The sequence below is a fragment of the Sitophilus oryzae genome, unplaced genomic scaffold (assembly GCF_002938485.1).
Source record: "Sitophilus oryzae breed Bouriz unplaced genomic scaffold, Soryzae_2.0 scaffold_467_pilon_pilon, whole genome shotgun sequence".
NCBI classification, from domain to species: domain Eukaryota; kingdom Metazoa; phylum Arthropoda; class Insecta; order Coleoptera; family Curculionidae; genus Sitophilus; species Sitophilus oryzae.
The window spans coordinates 1372103-1397856 of record NW_022147048.1 but is presented as its reverse complement, the minus strand read 5'-3'; the positions used below and the strand labels follow the sequence as shown (position 1 = coordinate 1397856).

The 25754-nt window shown below is 32.5% G+C and overlaps 3 protein-coding genes across 4 annotated transcripts in view; 2 read left to right on the top strand and 1 right to left on the bottom strand.

The window, feature by feature from the left end:
• LOC115886113 (neurobeachin) overlaps positions 1–25754 on the bottom strand; it is a 372451-nt gene that overhangs the window by 111353 nt on the left and 235344 nt on the right. The gene's annotated exons all lie outside the window — the stretch shown is intronic.
• Positions 6355–7919, top strand: LOC115886117 (protein mab-21-like). Its single transcript, XM_030905180.1, has one exon. It carries the CDS (start codon positions 6362–6364, stop codon positions 7457–7459), a length of 1098 nt encoding a protein of 365 aa, XP_030761040.1. The 5' UTR covers positions 6355–6361; the 3' UTR covers positions 7460–7919.
• On the top strand, positions 12041–13629 carry LOC115886116 (protein mab-21). Its single transcript, XM_030905179.1, has one exon. It carries the CDS (start codon positions 12211–12213, stop codon positions 13306–13308), a length of 1098 nt encoding a protein of 365 aa, XP_030761039.1. The 5' UTR covers positions 12041–12210; the 3' UTR covers positions 13309–13629.

Genomic DNA, 25754 nt, shown 5'->3' with positions numbered 1-25754 from the left:
TGATGAATGAGGTCTAAATTATAAGAAAATGCATTTTCTACGAAAACTTGAAGGGATAGGTAAAAATGGTATAATACAATTTGATAGACAATTAAATTGTGCATCTGATTCTCCTAAAATATACAGGGCGTTCCATTTAAATTAAACAAGTTATTGGCGTTTAAAGCTATAAATTATTTAAAATAACTTTTTAGACACTCTGTATAAGGTAGTATTATTTTTATTATTGCAACACAATAACTGATCAATAAATAAACTTCAGTAAATATTTAGTATTAAAACTTTGATACCCTTGGAGAAATGAAACCTTAAAATTTTTACTGCAATTTCACAAAATTGAAAATATTTCAAAAACGGTAAAGTTTAAGTATAATAAACCTTAATCAAATTTACCTTTATTTTAATCGTAGAAACTAAAAGTGTAATAATATACAGGGTGTTCCATTTAAAAAAATACAACTTTGATATTTTTTACTTATTTGGGACACTCTGTATCTTGTAAATTATTTTTAAATTGTACCTCTAATAGTCCTTCATCGAACCCAAAACTTGAAATTTGTAAAAATCTAATCGTTTAGCTACAATACTCCGTGTCGTATGTGGTGAACAACCCTGTATATTAATAAAAAAAATTGTGTTTGTAAGATGTTAATTGCACTTACTTATTACATCCTCTTCTATTGAAGCCACGCGACGCTGCGCCGCTTGTATCGTTGTACTTTTAAAATGTAAATGAAAAAATAAATAAACTGTTTGGAGCAGATAACCCAGGTTTTGCACCCCTAATCGGCTCTCGTTACGAACGAGGCTCGTGTATTCGTTCCATTGTTGCTTCGTATCATGCTGAGAAACTATTGTACGTCTCTCTCGTGTCACACAAAGTACTTTTCTACACGTTATTCAACGAAATAATACTCTATTTTCGGTTAAGGAGTGGATTCACTGCTCTTTTTGTGCAACTTACCTCTGGGTCTTTTATTATTTGTACAACCAATATGTTTTGAAAGCTTTTTTTCTAGGGTGATTTTCATCTTCTCACAATACTGAACTGTTGAAGAGGAGCATCATTCAGACCGCATCAATACTTTGAAATTTCACATATACTGACAGTTCAATTTGCGACATTGAAATTGGCAGCATGTATTAATAAATGCGGTTAGAAGCTTTTTCATAAATAAATAGTGTATAGAATACCTTTGTGTTCATTTTTGTAACGAATTCTTTTTTTTTGTGCACTAGAAGGAAATCTAAATATAAGAAATATTTTTTTTTCGTAAAGGCAGCTGCGTTGATTTTAAGTGGATACCAGTTTGTCAGTGGTACTTTTCTAGTAAAACAAATTTGCCTAGCCTAATCGACAAAAATGCTTATTATTTCAGGAAGTATATGTCCTCCTGTTCTCAGAAGCAAAAAAAACAAAGAACAAAGGCCAAGAAACTACTTAGAATATCATCTAAATACTGTAATGTAAATTAATATCTATATACAAGAACACTTTAGTGTTAGCAGATATCTACGTCTACTATAAACAGTTAACGTTCTGTTAAAATGACATGATATGAAGTCAAACTTCAAATCAAAATTTACTTAATAAAGTAAAAGCTTTAAACATTTTATGTAGGGTAATTCCGGGGTAGTTGGACCATCGGGTTAGATCGACCAGTGCCAAAATTCTACGTGTTATTTAATTTTTTATTCATCTACACCCGGGCACCCCTCCGTTGGACGAATCCAAATATTAAAATATTGTTTTTGTTTGTCTGGCGGCGTTCAGTCACACAGAAGCTTAGTTAGTGTGCACATGTTAGTAATAAAAAAAAATTCTATAGTTTAGTATTACATGCTGTAAAAAAAATATATGTAAGTATTTTTTGCCGATTGTATAGTAGATTGTTGCTACCTTAACAAAGTACAGTTTAACCTAATATTTTTATCGCTGAATAGTACTAGGCCGTATTGACAAGGTGGTCCATCTAACCCATGTAAATGGGTTAGTTGGACCGTAATTTTTTGGGTTAGTTAGACCATTGTTTTGTTTTAGATAGTCATAATGCCGACTTTTTATAAAAGGAAAGGCACAGTCAATAGAGCTACTTGGAGCGCAGAGGCCCTTCAAAATGCAATGAATGCTGTTTCCACGGGTACATTAGGTGTTAATCAAGCTGCAAGGGAATATAGAATACCTAAAACTACGCTTAAAAACAGAATAAAATTACAAAAGTCGTCAAAGTCACGTTCATTGGGGAAGCAGTCCTGCCTTAATGAAGAAGCTGAACTGAAGTTAGTTTCCCACATTAAAAAAATGCAGAAGTATGGTTTTACTCCAAATCGTGATCTGGTAAGAAGCATGGCTTTTGAACTTGCTGAGAAACTTAAAATTAAGCACAACTTTAATAAAATAAAGAAAAAAGCCGGGTATGATTGGTTGCAGTTATTCTTATCAAGGCATGCAGATTTATCAGTTAGAAAGGCAGGAGTATCAAATGCGCGTGCTGTAGGATTGAATAAGACCGTAGTGGAAGAGTATTTTTCTGTTCTTGAAAATGTTTTAACCGAATATCAATTATTTGAGAAGGCAGGAAATATTTTTAATATTGATGAAAGTGGCCTACAGTTAAATAATAAACCTGGGTATGTTATAGCGGAAAAAGGGTCTAAAACTGTATCCAACATAACTTCTGGCGAAAAGGGGGAAACCATTTCTATTGTAGCATGTTGCAGTGCAGAAGGTGTTTTTCTACCCCCTATGTATTTTAAAAGGAAAAAACCTTAAGGAATGTAATAAGGACGGAATGCCTCCAGAGTCTGCCATTGTAATGAACGAGAAATCAGCTTACATCAATGCTGTTATAAGAAATAAGAAATGGTTAGAGGAGCATTTCCTGCCAAGAAAGCCTGCTGGTACCGCCTTAATTATCTTAGATGGGCACACATCGCACACCAACTCTGTAGAAGTATTAGAATTTTGTGAAGCAAATGAAATTATTTTACTGTGTCTGCCTAACCATACGACACATTTTCTACAGCCCTTAGATAGGTCGTTCTTTAAATCACTTAAATCACATTATTATTCTGAGTGTAACCGATTTATGGAAACAAATCCTTCTAGGAAAATAACCCGGTACCAATTCGGCAAATTACTTGGAGAAGCTTGGAACAAATCAGCTACTGTTCAAAACGCCATTTCTGGCTTCAAAGTCACAGGAATCCTACCGTTTAATCCCAGTATCATTCCAGATTATGCGTACTTAAGCGATACGTTAGTTTCGAATTCTGCTAATCAAACTGATGGTATTCCCAACAGACACGCAATTTCTTTAACATCTAATCCAAACATTGCTCCGACACTATCGCCAGTTGCTAGTTGCTCCAAGACACTATCGCCAGTTGCTAGTTGCTCCAAGACACTATCGCCAGTTGCTGGTTGCTCCAAAGATCCCGATTACAATGGTTTGAACCCTCCAAACTGTCCAAATGAACAACAAGCCCAAACAACAGAAATTACCCCAGGAAAGGCCCTGAATGAAATTGCGCCTGTTATTAATACATCTGCTGTTAATACGGTTAGAAAGCGTGCCCGTCAAGTAGCCAATGTTTTGACAAGTCCAGAAAATATTGAGCTGCAAAAACAAAAAAAACAGAAGGCCGAAATAAAAAACAAGTCGAGCAAAGAAAAAGCTAAAAAGAAACGAACAATAACAAAGAGATTAAAAGAAGATTATAGTGATGATAGCAACTCAGAGAGTGAAATTATTTTGCAAGACAGCGAAAGCGGTGACGAAGAATGGGATGAAAACGATTGTGCTGGTTGCGGCGAAAACTACTCAGTGACTAGGAAAAAGGATGACTGGTTCCAGTGCACTCGATGTGATAGATGGTCAAACGAAGGTTGTATGAAATATTCACAGATGTGTGACCGGTGAGGCAAAACCGCCTCTAAAAACAGTGCCTAAATAAGTCCCTTTAAGAAATTAATGTTGTTTATGTATCCTATAGTTCTTGATGCAAATTCGTTTACTTTTATTAAAATGTATATTTTTTAGTTTATAACTTTTGATTTAAAAAGTGGTCGATCTATCCCATATATCTTGGTCCATCTAACCCGAGGACATCGGGATAGTTCGACCGATACAACTTTTTTTTTAAATTTCACTCATAGTTTCCTTTGTGAATTTTTGTATTTTTGCATAATAAATACTTGCACAATAACTATATAGTTACTTCTTTTTGCTAGATGGCGCTTTCTAAAATTTAATATAGAAGTGTAAAAGTAGGAGCAAAAAAAGCGGTTCAACTATACCGGACTTACCCTATCATTACTTTTGTTTGTTTTTAATTTTCACTTATATTATTATGTTATGTTTGTAAATTGTAAATGTAAAATTGATTAAAAATTATACACTTTTGTATAGTAATATACAGGGTGTTCCTTAATGTTATGCTAATATTTAAAGGGGTGAATCTTGGAACTATTCTAAGAAAAAAACTTCATATGAATATATGTTCTAAACATCTTAACTTTTGAGGTGGTAAAATTTTCTAAAATATTTTTTTTTTTTCATAATAATAAAAATAATGTTATAGGTATCTTTATGAAATCTGATACCTACATGTCTTCTATGCATCAAAATGCATTTTTTGATATGCAAAAACATATATAGTTGTATCTCTTAATTTCCTTCCAGCCAATTTACGGAAAAACGATTTACACACAACAATCATCGCATCAGATTTTTAGCGATTAAAATTACTTTAATTTTTTTGTGCAAAAACCATACGTCGAATGAAAAAAAAATCAAGAGGTGGAAATTGTTTAGAAATGAATGGATATTTTGAAAATAATGTAACAAATTTATGGTACTCGGTGGCGTAGAGGTACCAATCTCGGTGGCTCTGGTCTACCAATCTCAAGGTAGTGGGTTGGGTTTGGTTTGGTTTGATTTATTATATATATATATATATATATATATATATATATAATATATATATATATTATATAATATAATTATTTCCAAAAATTTTAGAACTTCAAGTCGTCGTATTAAAAAATTCAAAATGTGACCAAAGTTTATGATTTTAAAAATTTATTTGCTTTACTTTGATTAATCGTGATGTAACATTTTTTTGTAATTTGTAGAGTGATGAACCACCCCAAAAAATACCAAGGAGTGAAAAAGCAGAAATAACTACTATCGTGGAAAATAATATCACTTTACTTGCTACAGACCAGGAAAACCTAAATTTATCAGAAAATAATATACCTCGTAATGTGCCTGTATATGATGTATCGACTTCTCTTAGATCAAAATAAATTTTACTTGGGTCAATTGTATTCGCTATTGGTTTAAGAAAAGTGTCTCTTTAATCAAGAAATGTCCCTTTTCAATCAAGAATTTTTGCATGAATCAAAGAAACTATTGTTGCAAGAACTTCTTTGCATATTCATTTTGGGTCAAGAGTGAAATACTTTGGACAGATAGATTCTTCTATTCTCTAAAGTAATTTTTTAAAGCTTATGAAAAGATAGTTAATACTTTGAGCAAAGAAACGTCGTTCTTGGCCCTATTGAAAAGCGCTAATCTTTTGGGTCAAAGTCATATTCATTTCGACTGAGAGATCCTTTTTTTCAATGTACTCACGAGATATCCGATCTCATCCGGCCTCGAACTGGCGTGTATGAGCAGTGTGTATCAACAGATTTTACACTTTTCCCTTGGACAACAGCACGATACAGAGTTTCGAACCGGTCACCCGTCCATCCACCAGTATCGCCTTACGTCGCTTAACTTCGGTGTTCTAATGGGATACTTCGTGTTTCAACGTAGCTATAGGCCGTTGCCTAATCCCTAAAGGAGTCTTGGTCTTGTATTTGTTTGCTCATCACTAAATTCAGAAAATAAAATTCTCACTAGACTAACTCTCCTAATTTGTTTTTTTTTCAAAAAAAACATAATTATTACATATTTATGCTGTTAATAAATAAACCCTTCTGGTTATTTAATCAAAGATCCCCAGGTCGGAAAAATTAATTTCCATTTCAAAACTTTATTAATATATAAAATCCTTAATTCAACCCCCTACGGAACGCATCCCTCGCTAGCAAGCCACGACAATAAATCTCCCTCAGTATAACGACTTCCCAACTCTTGACACTTCCCACAAAACAACAGTGCTGCAGCAATTCAGGGCGGAGCAACAGCAAACGCGTCGATAGAGTCGCGCCCGCGCTGTTACATCCTTACCAGGATAAACCAAGGAGGGAGTGGTCTATGGCCCGCCCCCTTAGTTATCCGACCGTTGTTCCCCGCCCCTGCGACCGACTACCCGTTTGACAACTCTAGTTGGCACCGTAAGTCCGACCATGTTGGTGCCGGCCGACATGCTGGCCGCTCAATCGAAGATGCTCTACCAAATCAACAAATACTACGGCGAACGCGTACAAACCAGAATGGGCACCATTGCCAAAACCATCCGCGAAGTGTGTAAAGTGGTTCAGGACGTTCTGAAAGAAGTCGAAGTACAAGAACCGCGGTTCATCTCGTCTCTAACCGAGTGTAACGGTCGCTACGAAGGACTAGAAGTTATTTCCCCGGGGGAATTCGAAGTGGTGCTCTACTTAAACCAAATGGGAGTGTTCAACTTCGTGGACGACGGTACTTTACCCGGATGTGCCGTTCTTAAACTAAGCGACGGAAGAAAACGCTCCATGTCGCTCTGGGTCGAATTCATCACAGCCTCCGGATATCTATCAGCCAGAAAGATCAGATCCCGCTTCCAAACGCTGGTAGCGCAAGCTTGCGATAAATGCGCCTACCGAGACTCGGTTAAGATGATAGCGGACACCACGGAAGTCAAACTCCGGATTCGAGACAGATATGTCGTTCAAATCACACCCGCCTTCAAGTGTTCCGGAGTGTGGCCTAGGTCAGCGGCTCATTGGCCTCTCCCTCACATTCCCTGGCCTCATCCCAGTCTAGTAGCCGAAGTAAAAACGGAAGGTTTCGATCTCCTAAGCAAAGAAAGCGTTGCCGCCCAAGGAAAACAGTCCTCCATGGAAGGAGATGCTTGGGTTCTGTCGTTTCTGGAAGCAGAAAACCGGCTGCTTCAGGGAGGTTGTAGAAGACGATGCCTGAGCATACTAAAAACACTAAGAGATCGGCACCTGGATTTACCAGGTAACCCGGTCAGTAGTTATCACTTGAAAACGCTTTTATTATACGAATGCGAGAAACATCCTAGAGAATCTGAATGGGATGAATCATGTATAGGAGACAGAATCAATGGCATATACTTACAGCTGATTTCGTGTCTTCAGTGCAGAAGGTGTCCGCACTATTTTATACCGAACTTAGATTTGTTTAAAGGAAAATCACCAAGCGCTTTGGAAAATGCCGCCAAACAAGTTTGGAGGTTAACCAGGGAGTTACTAACAAACAGTAGATGTCTAGAAAAACTTTAGTTTAGTGATATAAAGTATTAAAAGACCATGAAACATTTAATGTGCCATTTCCTCAAACCGTACTAAAAAACTTTCGATGTATAGCGACTGAATTAAAATGCATTTAAGTAGTATTGTATGATATTTCGTTTAATTTTGATAATTTATAGTGCTTTTATATTCATATAAAATAAGACTATATATTTTTTGTTGTATAAAGATTGTTAATATGATTGTATACTATTTATTTAAAAGTTCGAGACTGAGTTGTTTAATCAAATTTGTTAATAATTTGTTGATTTGGTTAAACTTTATTTTTGTCAGCATGAATTGTTCCTAAACAAGCAAACATAATTCTTGTATATTATATGTGTATAAAATAATTATTTAATAAAATTATGTTATTTATGTTTTCAATTAGTTTGTAAGTATTGATTGTTTAATTATTATGACATAAAATACCCTAAAAAATCAAATCTATAGATGAAAATCCTAAAATAATATATTTATTTCGGTTAATATTATAGTTCAAATATTTTTTGATATTTAATTTATCACAAATAATTGCATAATAAAATATAAATAAAAATATTAAAAACAAAAACACAATTAAAAATGATCTACTTTTATGGGGATAAAAATAATTACTTTTTATAGCCACAAATATTTTTCATAATTCTCAAAACCATGCTACACTTTTTCCCATAAGTTTAATTAAAGTGATTAATATGACTATACATTTATCTAATACTGAAACAAAGAAAAACAAATACTTTCTAAAAATATTTTCCGGATGTTTTCACTACTTTTAGATATATTAATAATTGTCAATAATACACTAAATAGATAAATTATTAAAATAAAAATCAGTAACAATGGTATATTGTTTTATTAGGAGTAAAAATGACACTTTTCGTGAGGCTGTACGTTTGATGGCTGAGGCACAAAAAGTAATTTTTACTCCGAATAGAACATGTTTTTTTTTCAAACGCCACAAATAAGTTTTTAAACAATTTCAAACGTTCCAAATAATATAAAAAGATTTAAAAGTCATATCTTGTATGTAATATATATATATATATCGAGAAACTATGGTTACGCTCGTTGAATTTCACACCTTATGTCAGTTTAATAATATATTTTCGTACTTTTTTGCTTCGGCGTAAAAGTGTTTTATCACACTTTTATGGCGTTAAAATGACTTTTTTATATTGTCAATCACTTCGTAAAAAATAATACTTTTGTTGATGTTTTGATTTTTCTTCTAAATATAAATATATATTATTCTTTACAAAAAGTAAACACATACTGAAAAGGCTGTTTCCGTAGATATATTTCCTAATCTACTTGGATTATTAATTTGAACAAAGCGAAAAAATAATTTCACACTGAAGCAAATATCAAATGATTAAAATGGCAATACAACTGTGGAGATAATGTGATAAAGCTAATATAACAAAAAAATAGATGTTTTTATAATTAATTATTATTTAATAAACAATGCCTTTAGGAATAAATATTCATAAGTAATTTTTAAGAATAAATTTTATTAGTGATTTTATTACAAGGGGGGAGAATAAAGTCTATTAATTATGAATATTGTACAAACCTAACCGTATCAAAACTTTAATATACCTGCTTATAATGATAATCACAAATAAGGTAATAAATAATACCGAACTAATATACAGGGTATCCCAATTAAAATATGAGAGTAACTTAATTTACTTGATGTGATCGTCATACTTTGAAAATAAACTTTATTAATGAAACTGACCTTTATTTTTTTCTAGAATCTATAAACCAAATATCGTATAGTTCCAAATGATTTTAATTTCCTATAGTCCAAATAAACTATTCATGTTTGTTATAGTTACACTGAAAAAACCCTGGAAAAAACATTTCAAAACAAAAAACTACAACATTGTACTTGAATTTTGTAAACATATGAAACACAATTGTTGTACTAGCTAAGTTATTATTCTTCCTAACTCAGTTTAAAATAGTGCCTAGTATCAGCAAATTGTGTAAAACAAAATATAGTTAGTGTGTTGGTTGGTTGGGTTGGTAATTTGAATATCAACGAGTATAGATACTACAAACAAAATACAAAAATATACCTAGTTGATTTTTTTAAATTCCAAAATAAAAACGCGTTTTTATGGTAAAATAATTTCGTTTTCATTCTTTGATAAAGAGAGGTAAATATTATTAATGTTGATTAATGTCATATACATATTTTGCTATTTTAAACTATTAAAGCACAAAATTTATCATCACCTTTTCCGCAGCATTAAAGTAAATAAATTTTGTGCTTCTTTAACATATTAAAATACCAAAAAATATAATAATAATAATAGCTCTCGTATACATATAGCGTTTAACGCCTTGGGAGTAGCAAGGTATTAGAGGTACAATTTAAAAATAATTTTACATGATACAGAGTGTCCAAATAAGTAAAAAATATCTAAGTTGTATTTTTTTTAAATGGAACACCCTGTATATTATTACATTTTTAGTTTCTACGATTAAAATAAAGGTAAATGTGATTAAGGTTTATGATACTTAAACCTTACCGTTTTTGAAATATTTTCAATTTTGTGAAATTGCAGTAAAAATTTTAAGGCTTCATTTCTCCAAGGGTATCAAAGTTTTCAATACTAAATATCTACTGAAGTTTATTTAATTATCAGTTATTGTGTTGCAATAATAAAAATAATACTACCTTATACAGAGTGTCTAAAAATTTATTTTAAATAATTATTAGCTTCAAACGGCAATAACTTGTTTAATTTAAATGGAACGCCCTGTATATTTTAGGAGAATCAGATGCACAATTTAATTGTCTATCAAATTGTGTTATATCATTTTTTACCTATCCCTTCAAGTTTTCGTAGAAAATGCATTTTCTTATAATTTAGACCTCATTTATCAATATACCCACGGAATATTGACATTTGAGATTGTTTTTAAAGATGTACCAACTTTTTAAAGAGTACAGATACTAATATTGTCGATATAATTCGTTTATTTCATTAAAAAAATAAAAAAAACTGTTTAAATATTTGTTAAAGAGGACCAATTAATATGATTCCAGTATTCAAACTACATGAACTTACTGTTTGCGTTGATTAATAATAATTGCTCCAAATACTAAAAAACTGAATTTTGTATGGGTATTAGAAAGTGTGATAAAAAGTAACACCTTAAAAATGATATTTCATTTTTTAATAAATGCTTATTTATAACAACAGAGACTTTAATTGTGATAACTTATTATTATATCGATTTCTGACTCAAATCCACATTTATTTAGAATAATTTATTAACGAACACAATTAAGTATGTAATTAATTAGTATATGTGCGGAAATAATGGTGTTATATTTAATTAATGGTATACTCTTTTATAAAGATTTAATTAGTTTTCTTTTTGCATACAAATGGGCTAGTAATATTATCGTTTTGCTAAAAACGATAATAATATTACTAGCCTGTACATTTTGTACATTTGTTGCTTTAAACAATCTCAAATATCAATATTCCATGGGTATATCGATACATACCGGTTTTATTAAATAAAATAACTCGATTACATTTTTTTCAGTTTTATACAGTTTTTTTCACAATATTTTGAAGTAATCACTTGTCATCTTGTCAATCAAATTTTAAATATTTCCTGCCAGAGTTTCCTGCTATGCGTTCCAGTTGTACCAACTTATTTCTTTGTAAAATAAAATAAACTACTTTGAAATTAAAATGACAGACAATTATTTAAAATAAATTTTTAGACACTCTGTATAAGGTAGTATTATTTTTATTATTGCAACACAATAACTGATAATTAAATAAACTTCAGTAGATATTTAGTATTGAAAACTTTGATACCCTTGGAGAAATGAAGCCTTAAAATTTTTACTGCAATTTCACAAAATTGAAAATATTTCAAAAACGGTAAGGTTTAAGTATAAAAAACCTTAATCAAATTTACCTTTATTTTAATCGTAGAAACTAAAAATGTAATAATATACAGGGTGTTCCATTTAAAAAAAAACAACTTTGATATTTTTTACTTATTTGGGATACTCTGTATCTTGTAAAATTATTTTTAAATTGTACCTCTAATAGTCCTACATCGAACCCAAAACTTGAAATCAGTAAAAATATAATCGTTTAGCTACAATACTCCATGTCGTATGTGGTGAACAATCCTGTAGAACAAACAAAACATTTTTTAAAAAATATTTTTTTTAAATATTAATAATAAAAAAATTTCTCTAGTAAAATCGATTAGGGGACATACCTACTGTAGGTATCTCATTTAAAATCAACTCACCCAAAACAAACATATTCATTAGCAAACGTTTGCCGTATGGTGCCCTAGCTCCCCTAATACTACCGCTACCCGCCAGAAAAAAAAAACAGTCAAAATCCACGTCGGCTTTCATCAAAACCGACAGCGTGCTGTCACTCGGCCTCCGATTATTAACCAAACACTGCGACAACGACGCCATCCTATTGGTTGCTAGGGGCTTGCTTGGGGCGGAGCCAAGCAGGATTTCGCGCCTGCCCAATGGAGGTGGGGCCATACTAACCTGGCACAGACGCCGATCCTGGCCAGGCCAGTATGTCGTCGTAGCCTACGGTCGATCTTTGTTTGTGCGTGTGCTCCTTGGTTTATTTAGTACCGATTCGGTTTACTTAGTCATTATTACGTTTCTCACCGTGGCTCCTGCTGAAAAACGCGGCTCTAGCAGCCCTCCATCGGCAAACATGCTGGTACCGCCCGATATGCTAGCGGCGCAATCCAAGATGGTATATCAGTTAAACAAGTACTACACCGAAAAGGTTCAGTCCCGCAAACTAACCAGTGCAAAAACGATCCAGGAAGTGTGTCGCGTCGTTCAGGACGTTCTTAAAGAGGTTGAAGTTCAGGAACCTAGGTTTATATCATCTCTAACCGATTACAACGGACGTTATGAAGGTTTGGAGGTTATTTCACCTACAGAGTTCGAAGTGGTCCTCTACTTAAACCAAATGGGAGTACTGAATTTCGTCGACGACGGAACGTTACCAGGGTGCGCCGTACTGAAACTAAGCGACGGAAGAAAGCGTTCCATGTCCCTGTGGGTCGAGTTCATAACGGCTTCAGGTTATTTATCAGCTCGGAAAATGCGTTCCAGGTTCCAAACGTTAGTAGCGCAAGCTTGCGACAAGTGTTCCTACAGAGACTCAGTTAAAATGATCGCCGATACTACCGAAGTGAAGCTGCGCATCAGGGAACGTTACGTCGTACAAATAACTCCAGCTTTTAAGTGCACGGGACTCTGGCCGAGATCTGCAGCACACTGGCCCTTGTCCCACATACCTTGGCCCCATCCAAACTTAGTCGTAGAAGTGAAAACGGAAGGTTTCGACTTGTTATCCAAAGAGTGCATTGCCTTGCAAGGAAAACAATCAGCCATGGAGGGAGACGCCTGGGTTCTGTCCTTTTTAGAAGCCGAGAACAGACTCCTCCAAGGAGGATTCCGTAAAAGGTGTTTGAGTATACTCAAAACGCTAAGAGATCGACATCTAGACTTACCTGGCAACCCAGTTACGAGCTACCATATGAAAACCCTCTTACTGTACGAATGCGAGAAACATCCCCTTGAAAGCGAGTGGAGTGAAGCCTGTATAGCAGACAGAATCAACGGGATATTTCTTCAGCTCATATCCTGTCTTCAATGCAGAAGATGTCCTCACTATTTCCTACCAAATATGGACTTGTTCAAAGGAAAATCGCCCAGTGCTCTGGAGAACGCGGCTAAACAAGTATGGAGACTGACCAGAGAAATGCTGACCAATTCGAGGTGTTTCGAGAAATTGTAGCACTCTTAGTAAAATTGTTAAGCTAGTCCCCCCGTAAGTACCTTTAATAAGATTGACAAGTTAGGGACTATAAATTTGTGTGAAAAATAATACTGTGCGTAACAGTTAAACTATAGCACTAGATTGTAATGGTATGTGTCTGTTGTGTTTAGCCGTCGGAGACGCGTGCTATCCAATGTTAAAGTAGTTCGTGTGGTTAAGAAGTATAGGTATATATCAATTTGACTGTGATTTTGTTAGTACATAGACTGCTTTAAATTGTAATGTTTTATAGGTATGGTATTTTTATATCGTAAATACAATGTTAATAAAATTTGGTAATTTATGAATATCGGTCTTTTATTTTTGACAAATTTAAAAATAAAGAAGTTATTAATATACTCAAATGGAACAGAAAAAAAAACAATTTATAATTCCAATCCAAACTCCTATTATATGACTTAAAATTTTAGCAGAAATGAATCAACCAAATTTTGACTTGGCCTTTTTTGGAATTTATTTAAAGTCAATTTTAATGAAAAATAATAATTTTTACAATAAACTATGAACAATGAAGCTAATTATTTATCTCTTTTAAACTTATTAGTTGACTTTTTTGACAAAAGCCAAACAAAATATAGGTGAAAAAATGAAACCAACATGCAGTGATACAAATTACTTACATTACGCAAAACACGTACCTGTTACAATTTATTATCTACTGTTAATATTAATTTACCTGCACAAGAAAGTTGAATGTGTTTTGGTAGTCAGAAGCAAAATAAAAAAGTATATAAAAATTATAAGTTATTAGCATTGTGAAAAGTTCAATTTATTATTAGAAGTATCTTTTCTTTTTTAATTTCTAATAAATAGAAAATGTGTTAGAAAACCAGTGCAATGTTCTTACAGAGACTCAGTGCAAATGACTGCTGATATTACCAAAGTAAAGCTGCGCATCCCGAAACATTATGTCGTGCAGAGGGTGCCAGATATCTCCACCTTTTAAGTATACAGAGCTCTGGCCCATATTTGCGGCACACTGGCCCTCAAGAAGGATTCCCCGTAAAAGATATTTGACCATTACTCAAAACTTTAATAAATTGACATCTGGATTTACCTACCCGGCAACCCGGTTACTAGATACCACTCTTACAAACCCTCTTACTCTACGAATGCGAAAAACATCCCCTTGAAAGCAAATGGAATGAAGCCTGTATAGCAGACAGGCAGAATCAACGGGCTATTTCATCAGCTGATCTCCTGTCTTCAATGCAGAAGAAGTTTTTACCCTTTCTTTTAGAAGAAAATTCCTACTTGTTCAAAGAAAAATCGCTCAGTGCTTTGGAGAGTGCGGCTAAACAGCTATGGAGACTGACCAGAGAAATGCTGACCAATTCGAGATGTCTCGAGAAATTGTAGCACTCTTAAAAATTGGAGCAGCACTCTGGTAAAATTGTTAAGCTAATCCCTTCGTAAGTACCTTTAATAAGATTGACAAGTTAGGGACTTTAAATTTGTCTGAAAAATAATACTGGGTGTAACAGTGAAACTATAGCACTAGATTTTAATGGTATGTGTCTGTTGTGTTAGCCGGCGGAAACTGTCCAATGTTAAATGAATATCTCCGAAACTAAAGTTCCAAAAAAAATCGTAATATATCTAGAAATTCATTTACCCACTAGTAGTTATAAAAAGCATTTTTGGTAAACTCTGTCTCTAATAGTTTCTGAAAAATAAAATTATTTTTTTAAAAATGTCCGATTAAATGAATATCTCCGAAACAAAAGTTCCAAAAAAATTCGTAATATATCTAGAAATTCATTTACCCACTAGTAGTTATAAAAAGCATTTTTGGTAAACTCTGTCTCTAATAGTTTCTGAAAAATAAAATTATTTTTTTTTAAAAATGTCCGATTAAATGAATATCTCCGAAACTAAAGTTCCAAAAAAATTCGTAATATATCTAGAAATTCATTTACCCGCTAGTAGTTATAAAAAGCATTTTTGGTAAACTCTGTCTCTAATAGTTTCTGAAAAATAAAATTATTTTTTAAAAATGTCCGATTAAATGAATATCTCCGAAACTAAAGTTCCAAAAAAATTCGTAATATATCTAGAAATTCATTTACCCACTAGTAGTTATAAAAAGCATTTTTGGTAAACTCTGTCTCTAATAGTTTCTGAAAAATAAAATTAATTTTTTTAAAAAGGTCCGATTAAATGAATATCTCCGAAACTAAAGTTCCAATTGTTGATTGAAGTGTGGTTAAAAAGTATATGTACATATCAACTTGACTGTGATTTTTTTAGTAAATAGACTGCTATAAATTGTAATATTTAATAGATATGGTATTTTTATATCGTAAATAAAATTTGGTAATTTATGAATTATCGGTCTTTTATTTTGGGCCAATTTTAAAATAAAATCAAGGCTTATGAAGAAGTTATTAATAGGTATTTTAATTAATAAAAAAAGAAATAAATCAACCTAATTTTGACTCAATTAAATATGACTAATAAAAATGAATGATGCTTTACAATAAACTACAGACAATGAAAGAAATTATTTGTCTCCTTTAATGTTATTAGTTGTATTTCTTGACGGAAAGCCAAACATAATATAGTTCAAAAAATTAAACCAACAGGCAGTGACACAAATTTACATTAAGCTAAACAAGTTCCTGTTACATTTAATTATCTCTGTTAACATTAAATCATAAATAATACATATGAAAGTTTTTGGTAGTCAGATGCAGAATAAATAAAGTATATCAAAATTAATAAGTTATTAGAGTTCTAAAATGTTTAATTTGTTACTTAAAAATGAGTTAGAAAAGCAGCAAAAAAATAAGTATTAATTATTATTGTAGATATATGATTAATATCAGTTTTATTCGCCTAAATCGAGGCCTAAATTTATAGGCCCAAGAAACAATAAATTACATTTATCTACAATCATACAATACCTACCTACCGAAAGTTTTATCCATCCAAAATTAAGCATTTAAAGTGATATTGTATCAATTAGTGAGATAAAATAACTTTATTCCATCAGTGGAATATTGAAACTAAAAATACATTTTTTTGTAATGTTCCCTAGACTTCGCAGGCAGTAAAGGAGTAGTTGTTTCTTGAGCTTCCGCCAAATTCACCGCAGAGAATACCATCATCTTCTTGTATATACAGGGTGTTTCAAAACAAATGCGAAAAACTTTAGGGGGTGATTCCTTGTTCAAAATAAAGGGTAGTTTGCTTTATAAACGTTGGGTCAAAAGTCAACCATTAGGGAGATATCGCGGTACAAAGATGGCGAAAAAATAATGTTTTTATTTTTTATCTTGAAAACGAAAAGAGATAGACTAATGAAATTTTATGGAAGCATTACTGTTATGAAAACACACTTTCAGGTAATTTTTTTTACTTTTTTAAAATGAGTGGAAGGGGTTGAAATTAACTACCCCTATCATTCTTGTTAACGAAATTTAAAGAAAAATCTTATCAAACACATGCAAAAAAAATTAATTTGGATAGTTTGGTTTGTTTAGAAACTTTTTTACCTCTTGTATTTTTTTGATAAAACTCACCGATTGGAAATTAAAAAAATAAAATGTAAAGCATTACATGTCAGGACAAAAAACATTTTTAGATTAAGAATCTAGTGATAATAACGATAATAATAATCATCTAGATAATAACGTATTGCAGTAGAGTAATGTCAAATAAAATAATATTAGGAACATCCTAAAAAGTAACAGCGGCCCACTAGATTCTTTATCAGAAAATGTTTTTTGTCCTGACATGTAATGCTTTACATTTTATTTTTTAATTTCAAATCGGTTTATCAAAAAAATACCAGAGATAAAAAAGTTTCTAAACAAACTAAACTATCCAAATTAATTTTTTTGCATGTATTTGATAAGATTTTTCTTTAAATTTCGTTAACAAGAATGATAGGGGTAGTTTATTTCAACCCCGTCACTCATTTTAAAAAAGTGAAAAAATTACCAGAAAGTGTGTTTTCATAACAGTAATGCTTCCATAAAATTTTATTAGTCTATCTCTTTTCGTTTTCAAGATAAAAAATAAAAACCTTATTTTTCCGCCATCTTTGTACCGCGATATCTCCCTAATGCTTGACTTTTGACCAAACGTTTATAAAGCAAACTACCCTTTATTTTGAACAAGGAATCACCCCCTGAAGTTTTTCGCATTTGTTTTGAAACACCCTGTATAATTATCGGTGGTTTTAATAAAAAAAAAATTACAAACTCTTATGACGCAAGCTCCGAATTTTACTTTTATCAAGTTTTTGTTTGTATTAGTGCTATACCTAGTTACCATGGTTACCATAACGAAAAACGCTATTCGATTTTTAAAAATAATGTTTGCTGCTAATATTTCCTATCAAATTTTCATCATTTTAACTAAATATATACGTTAAAAGATTAAAAGAAAACATGAAACTATGGTCGAATTATTCCTAGAAGAAGTCTTAGAACTGAAATGGCGTTTCTATGGTAATACAATTTCGATTTCATTCTTTGATATTGTGGTTATTATTAACTTTGATTAACGTCATTTTTTTGCGATTGCTAAAGTCAGATTTTCCGATAACTATTATCACCCTTTCCATGGCATTGAATTAAATAAATTTTGTGATTCTTTATCATTTCAAAACACCAAAAATATGATTTTAATAAAAATCAATAACAATCTATCAAAGAATGAAAACGAAATTTGATTTTTTGCAATTTTTTTTTAAATAATTTTTATTATTGACTTTTTTAAAAAAAGAATGTCAATTTTTATGAAGAATGCATTTTTCTCAAAATGTGTGTCAACAGTAAAAAAGTTTTTTCCTCTTGTAAAGACAATCCGGCGGCGATACATGGATAAAACGTTGAATTACATTAGTGTTTAGTTGCATTTTATTAAACATTCTTGCACGGATATAATGATAAAACACTATACAGTATACAGTATGTCCCCGGATTGTTTTTACAAGGGGAAAAACTGACATTTGACACGCTTGACATTTTGAGAAAAATGCATTCTTCATAAAACTTTATGCTTGTTCTAAAACGGTTAATCCCGTTTATACTTTCCAAATTTCCATACCGTTTTAGATAAAGTTAAGAAAAACATGAAAATATGGTTCAAAGTCCTAAAAATCGAAAAGCGTTCCTATGGTAACAATAATTCGATTTCATTATTTATCATTATGATTCTGTTGTTTCAAATGGGAATAAAATTAATTATTTATACGAAAAGTGGATCGATATTTGAAACTCATTTAAAATATTGTCAAGAACAGAAACAGATACAAAATATAAAGTCAAAGTCACAACTATTTAAAATATCTTTTCTTATAAAAAATATTTCATTAATTTGAATGGGATTCCTAATCATTCACTATTAATTAATGTTACCCTACATTAACTGATGCCTCATCAATTTCATGACAAAATTATATTATTTAATCATTAACAAACGAAAAAAAATCGATTGAGTTAAATTAATAGGTAATTTATTGATGCATTAACATATATTTTTTTTAACCACTTAAAAAAGTGCCAACATTTTCGAATAACTTAACAAGTTCTATATTAAAAAAAAAGTAGAACCCCTCCTAAGAATAAAAGCATTTTGGAAAATATACCACTATAAAAAAAATTACACGGTAAGCAGGTATACCGGGTGCGTCTCAAAAGTGGCTCACCCCTATAATTTTTTTATTTTTCCAGTTAAAAAAACGAGATTTGGTATGTTAGTATATGACATAAATTAGGATTGATTAATGTATTCAATTGTTTTCGGTCACTTCCTGTTTCACCGGAAATGACTACAACTTTTGATTTTTAAATGGCATTCTCGGTATTTTTTTTACTTTATTCGAAAGAAAATAACACTCTGAATAGGATGACATATCATATGTCAACTTTTGACATTTTGGCATATGGTGTATTTAAAATTATAACTTGCGGTTCGTAACGAAAATATGACTCGAAATACCAAGTGTGTGATATCAAATTATTCGAAAAAAAAATGCTTTTCCCAAATATGCTAACGAGCCACTCTCGTTCCATTTGAAAAAATCGAGATATGATTAATGCTCAAATACGATTTGAGCATTTTCTGACTGGCCAGGACAAGGCACTAAAAGCATTAGACGATCAAATCTATTTTTCCAAGGCTCCTTGATTAAGAATTAGTGTTTTTAGTTGGGTTGCTTTGATTAGGTTTTGGGATGGTTTGGTTTGGTCTCCGTAGTGAATCCATTTTTTTACGTATTATATAAAAACGTAAGAGAACCAGAAAAATTAGCGTTAAATAGCAGCAATATCACATAAAGTAATGTCATAATAATTCCTCCGTGCTCCGTGCATCTCCGTGCTTGTGTCATCTGTCGAAATTCCTCCGCAGCCTCAAATAGTACCATAATTTTATTTCAATATTTTCAAATTGACTGGGTAATCCACAATTTTTCTTTTGGGCTAAAATTACCTGTTACAACTAGGGTTGCCTACCGCAGGGGCGTAGATAGGTGTATGCTATGGGGGTGGTACTATGATTAAGTCGCAAAAAAAATCACCGTCGGAATTTTAAAAATTAAAATATAGATTTGTAAATAACATAAACAAAAATGAAACAACGACGTTTATTAGTTAATTTTCTATAAACTATAAATAAAAAACTCTAAACTACTAAAAAAACTACAAAACAAAATCAAGTTTTCTAGTACGCTGTTTGGAAAACCTATCAATAACAGCATCAACATTTATTTCAATATCTTTATGGATATTGATTAGAGTTAACCGCACTAATCTGTCCTGGCCAATAAGAACACTTTGTGTGCTTTTAATTAGGTCGAACATATTATAAACGATAAATCAACATAATTAAAAGCATACAAAGTGTTCTTATATGTCGGATATTAATTAAAAAAAAATCCTTTCATAGTCAATGACTATTTCAATTCTCGTATCTCGTCAAGCGTCAGGGGGGGTACTGTCCCCCAGTACCCCCCTTATCTACGCCCTTGACCTACCGTTGTCTTTTTGACCTAGCTGTCCTCTTTTCTGTCGCGTATTGATTTATCAATTATTATTGATATTATCAATCATATTTGTAAAAGTCCTCTCAATAGTATCCTACAGTGCTTTAAAAAATTGTTAATCTGCCTCCTTCGCTACTCTCACTCATTTGCACAGAAAAGAAAATGAAGAAATATTTATGCATAAGAAATTTTTGGGTAGAAGCGATAAAGAAGTTTAACTATTTTATGTTTACTTACTCTTAGCTTATGTATTGAAAAAAAAAGTTATGTTGAAAATGGTTTTGAGTATACACATTTTTAAGAAAGTAAGAAAGACCAATCATCAATATTATGACGAGATTTCACAAAAATGTTTCTCCTCTGCATATTTTTTACCATCTCGTCATCAACAACTCAAAACCCGTACTTTTGAGCAGAAATTTAGTTTTCTTTTAATTCCACTGTATGCAAAGTCAAACGGTCCCAAGATGGGTACTTGGGATTTTTTTCTGTTTCATCTGTCGATATGAAAAAGCTGCGTGCGACTCGCCCGTTCTCGCGGTATCGAATTATTGCTGATTGATTTTTGGGGCCGCGTGTTTTACATAGGCGGGCCCCTTTGTAACGTTCGGCTCCACTAAATTATTTCCTCCCGCGATCTCTTTGGAGCCCGGCTGCCGCGATAAATAAACACAAGAGCAGAACGCCGGCCGGCATCGGTCCTTGTTCCTAGCGAGTGAATTATGGGCCGTACTGGCGTTCTGCAAATAAATCCGTTCCGTCTTCCTCTCTCGCGTGTGTGTATGTGAGATGTTTAAAAGGGGACCCCGCGTAGCACTCGGAGATCGCGATTATTTTTCGATAATTACGCGCCTCGCTATGGGAAACCTGATCATTAAGCGTGCGGGGTGGGTAGACACTGAATCAAAGCGATATAAAGACAGTCAAATGAGGCTGCACGACTTTGATAGCAAGATTTTTCGATTTACATGCTCCAGTTCTATCCTTTCCAAAAAATCGGATTACTTCGAGACTGAACCCTTCAAATAGCTCTTTGTCTGTGCCTCATCAACGTCTAAACATATTACAGTGGAATAAAATATGTCCTGACGTTTCTTCTTGTGATAGATCAAATCTGCACATGGCTTACGTCAATCCCATCAGTTTTCGATGCCTTAAAACGCCACCGTTGGGTGACAAAGTTTATAACGGGAACTTTAGGTTCACAAGGTTCCGTTACAAATAGGTTCCAGCTAGCTCAGTAAATAATTAAAAAATATATGCACAGAACAAGAGATATCAAAAGGGAGGTGTATGGAAAAAGTGAACTGATTGAAAAGTCTAAATTGTACTGGATTCGTTTAATAAATACTAAATTTAAAGTTAAAACAAATTGTCAAGATCTATCATAAAATGTAGCAAATATTTAAATACGAAATAATGAAATATATATATACTAGTAAAAAAATGAACTATCTGTAAAATAAATTAAATCATGAATAGTATCACAAAATATTGTTGTGACTAAACTGTGAACAACCCTGATGCGTATTTGTGATTATGATTAAATTACTATACAGAATAAAATGAAATTTAAATGTAAAAATCCCCTGGTATACCAAGTTCACATACGATCGTATATTTAATGTAATAAATTTTAATCAATCACAAACGCAATAAAATAAGAGATGATTAAAGTCTTATCTGTCATCCAGTGGTCGTTCCAGTCAGTCCATGAGAAAATCCAGGTGTCTGGTCTTCAGTATCCCAGTGGCATTCCTCGTCACAGTGGCATTCACGTCACAGTAGCATTAGTTGCAGTACGCAGTACCTCAAATCCAGTAAAAAAAATGGTAACAATCTTAAGCTAAATCATCTTAAACTCTAAAGGAGTACAGCCAAGGAAAAGAAAGAACCCTAAAATATGATCTATTTTAGTGACATGTTCTGATTCGGACATAGTAAAATACCTTTCCACCATGTGGACGTTCCAAAACAAAATGGCACCACGTTACTCCATGGAAAAGGGTTCTTTAAAAGTCCTCGTAGTCATCTCGTACGACCATCACACACAGTCCGTGTTGTAAAATCGTGTCCTCTAAAATAAATAGTTGTACAAAAGAACATTACACAGCTGTACATGTCTCTTACCAACTGACGAATATATCCCTATACAAGGCTTCTCTGGAATTCTGAACCACACACAGGCCAAAATCACCCACAACTAGTGCCAAAACTGCACAACCAGTCTTCTCGACCCACAAAAGAATTCCAGAAAACTCCAAAGAATCAATCCCAATTCGGAACGGCAAGGCTAAGCCAAAAAAACTTCAATGGAGTTTTTATCAGTCAGTCAGGATCAGAAATGCTGCGTTTACCACGGCGGTTCGAAGTAGAAGAAGGACGAGTTATTTGCAAAATCCTCAGAACATGCTCGATTCCAAGTCAGAAATACCAACATAAAATTTAACACAGGCAACCAGTAAAACAAAAGACCCAAAATAAAATTTGACATAAAATTTTATTTAATGCATACGGATTGAGTAAAACATTTTATTACATCATAATAAAATTATAATAATCCATATATGGACATGGTATCTTCGGAAAATTATTAATACATTTTCCGATCATATAAAAACCGATTAAAAAGATCGATCTGTCAACCTTCAACGCCGGTGTCACACGATCAGCTGACAAACAATTGAAACGTCAGTCTGTCAATCGTAATATAAACAAGATGAAATTTAGTGAAAAATCAACTATAATCAGGTAAAACCAATTGATTACACACAGGACCCAATATTCCCACTTGTTGCGTTGAAAACAGACAAAAGATTAATCACATCAAGTCTATGTTCAAGAATCCCCCGAAGAAATATGCCAAGAAATCATCCTAACACAAGCATAAGTCTAAATAAAGAATTAGTAACCACTGTAGAAAGAAAGGTAGGTTTTAAACAGACAAATTGATATTTTATTAATGAGGTTTTATATTACAGTTATCGGAGACAACTCCATCCAAAGAAATTGTTGTGGTGATGAGACTTAATAGATAAGATATTATTAGAAGTTATATGTACAGTTAAGAAGTAAGCTAATTAAATGTTATTATTCAAGTTATTCAAGTAAGTTTTAGTTTTATTCCTAAAAATAAGAAAAATAAGTAAAATAAGTTACGGTGAAATTTTGAACCGTAACAGCCTATTAAGTTTTCAATGCGCTTTTATTAGATCCACTACAAATTTGAAAGTCTTTCTGTTTTTGCTTATTAGACCTTCCGCACCACAAATTTTGGCGAATGTTCTCCTATAAACTTTCTACCCTCGTAAATTTTGTTACGATTCAAAATTTCACGGTAACTTATGTAACTTATTTTACTTATTTTTAGGAATAAAACTAAAACTTACTTGAATAACTTGAATAATAACGTTTAATTGGCTGTACATTACTTAACTGTACATATAATTTCTAATATCTTATCTATAAGTTTCATCATCACAACCATTTCTTTTGTCTCAATATCAATTTGTCTGTTTAAAACCTATCTTTCTTTCCACAGTGGTTACTAATTCTTTATTTAGACTTATGCTTGTGTTAGGATAATTTCTTGGCATATTTCTTCGGAGGATTCTTGAACATAGACTTGACGTGATTATTTTTTGTCTATTTTCAACGCAACAAGTGGGAATGTTGGGTCTGCAATATACATATGGGTTAAGGATTTTATTATGTATTTTTCCTGTGTGTAATCAATTGGTTTTACCTGATTATAGTTGATTTTTCCCCAAGTTTCATCTTGTTTATATTACGATTTACAGACTGACGTTTCAATTGTTTGTCAGCTGATCGTGTGACACCGGCGTTGAAGGTTGACAGATCGATTTTTGTATATTAGGTTTTCGATCATTTTAATCGGTTTTTATATGATCGGAAAATGTATTGATAATTTTCCGAAAATATTATGTTCATATATGAATTATTATAATTTTATTATGATGTAATAAAATGTTTCACTCAATTCGTATGCATTAAATAAAATTTTATGTCAAATTTTATTTTGGGTCTTTTGTTTTACTGGTTGCCAGTGTTAGATTTTGGGTTGGTATCTTGGAGTCCAGCGTCTTTTGCGGATTTTGCAGACACGCGTCCTTGTCCTTTTCGACTTTGAACTTTGAACCGTCTTGGTGAAAGCAGGGGAAGCCTTCTGCTCTCTGCCGACGAAGAAAATTCTAGTGAAATTTTGGTTTGCCGCCGTTCCGTATTGCGAATTACGGTCTTGGAATTCGTTGAGGGTCGAGAAGACCGATTTGGCAAAAAAATTGAGCTTGGCCTGTGTAGTTGGAATTCCGGGGAAAACCTTGAAAAGGGATATCTTTGTTGGTTGGGTAAGAGACATTCCTAGGTGTAAGGTGCTCTTCTACAACTGTTTATTTTAGAGGGCTGGAGCTGTAAATGGGTGTGTGGACGTACTGGGATGAGTACGAGGACAGTTAAGGGACCCTTTTCCATGGAGTAACATGCGTTGAGACACCATCTTGTCTGGGAAGGTTCGCATGGTGGAAAGGTATTTTACTATGTCCAAACTAGAACGTGTCACTAAAATAGATCATATTTTAGGGTTCTTTTTCCTTGGCTATTACTCCTATTACTAGTGATTAATGATTTAGCTTAAGATTTTTACCATTTTTTTTTGTACTGGATTTGGGGTACTGCAACCAATGCTACTGTGACGTGAATGCCACTGTGACGAGGAATGCCACTGTGACACTGAAGACCAGCACTCTGGATTTTCTCATGGACTGACTGGAACGACCATCGTTCCATCGTCTCTCACAGGAATCGTCTCTTATTTTATTGCGTTTATGATTGGTTAAAATTTATTACATTTAATATACGATCGTATGTGAACTTGGTATACCAGGGGATTTTTACATTTAAATTTCATTTTATTCTTTATAGTCATTTAATCATAATCACAAATACGCATTAGGGTTATTCACAGTTTAGTTACAACAATATTTTGTGATACTATTCATGGTTTAATTTATTTTACGGATAGTTCACTTTTACAAGAATATTTTACTAGTATATATATATTTCATTAATTCTTATTTAAATATTTGCTACATTTTATTATTTTGACTATTTGTTTTAACTTCAGATTTAGTATTTATTAAACGCATCCAGTACATTTTAGACTTATCAATCAATATACTTTTTCCATACACCTCCCTTTTGATATCTCTTGTTCTGTGCATATATTTTATTTAATTATTTACTGAGCTAGCTGGAACCTATTGGTAACGGAGCCTTGTGAACCTGACGTTCCCGTTGGTATATTTATATATTAATTATTTGCCCCAAAATTTATGTTCGATACCAATTTACAGAATCAAAATTAGCATCTATTTAGAAAGACACGTCC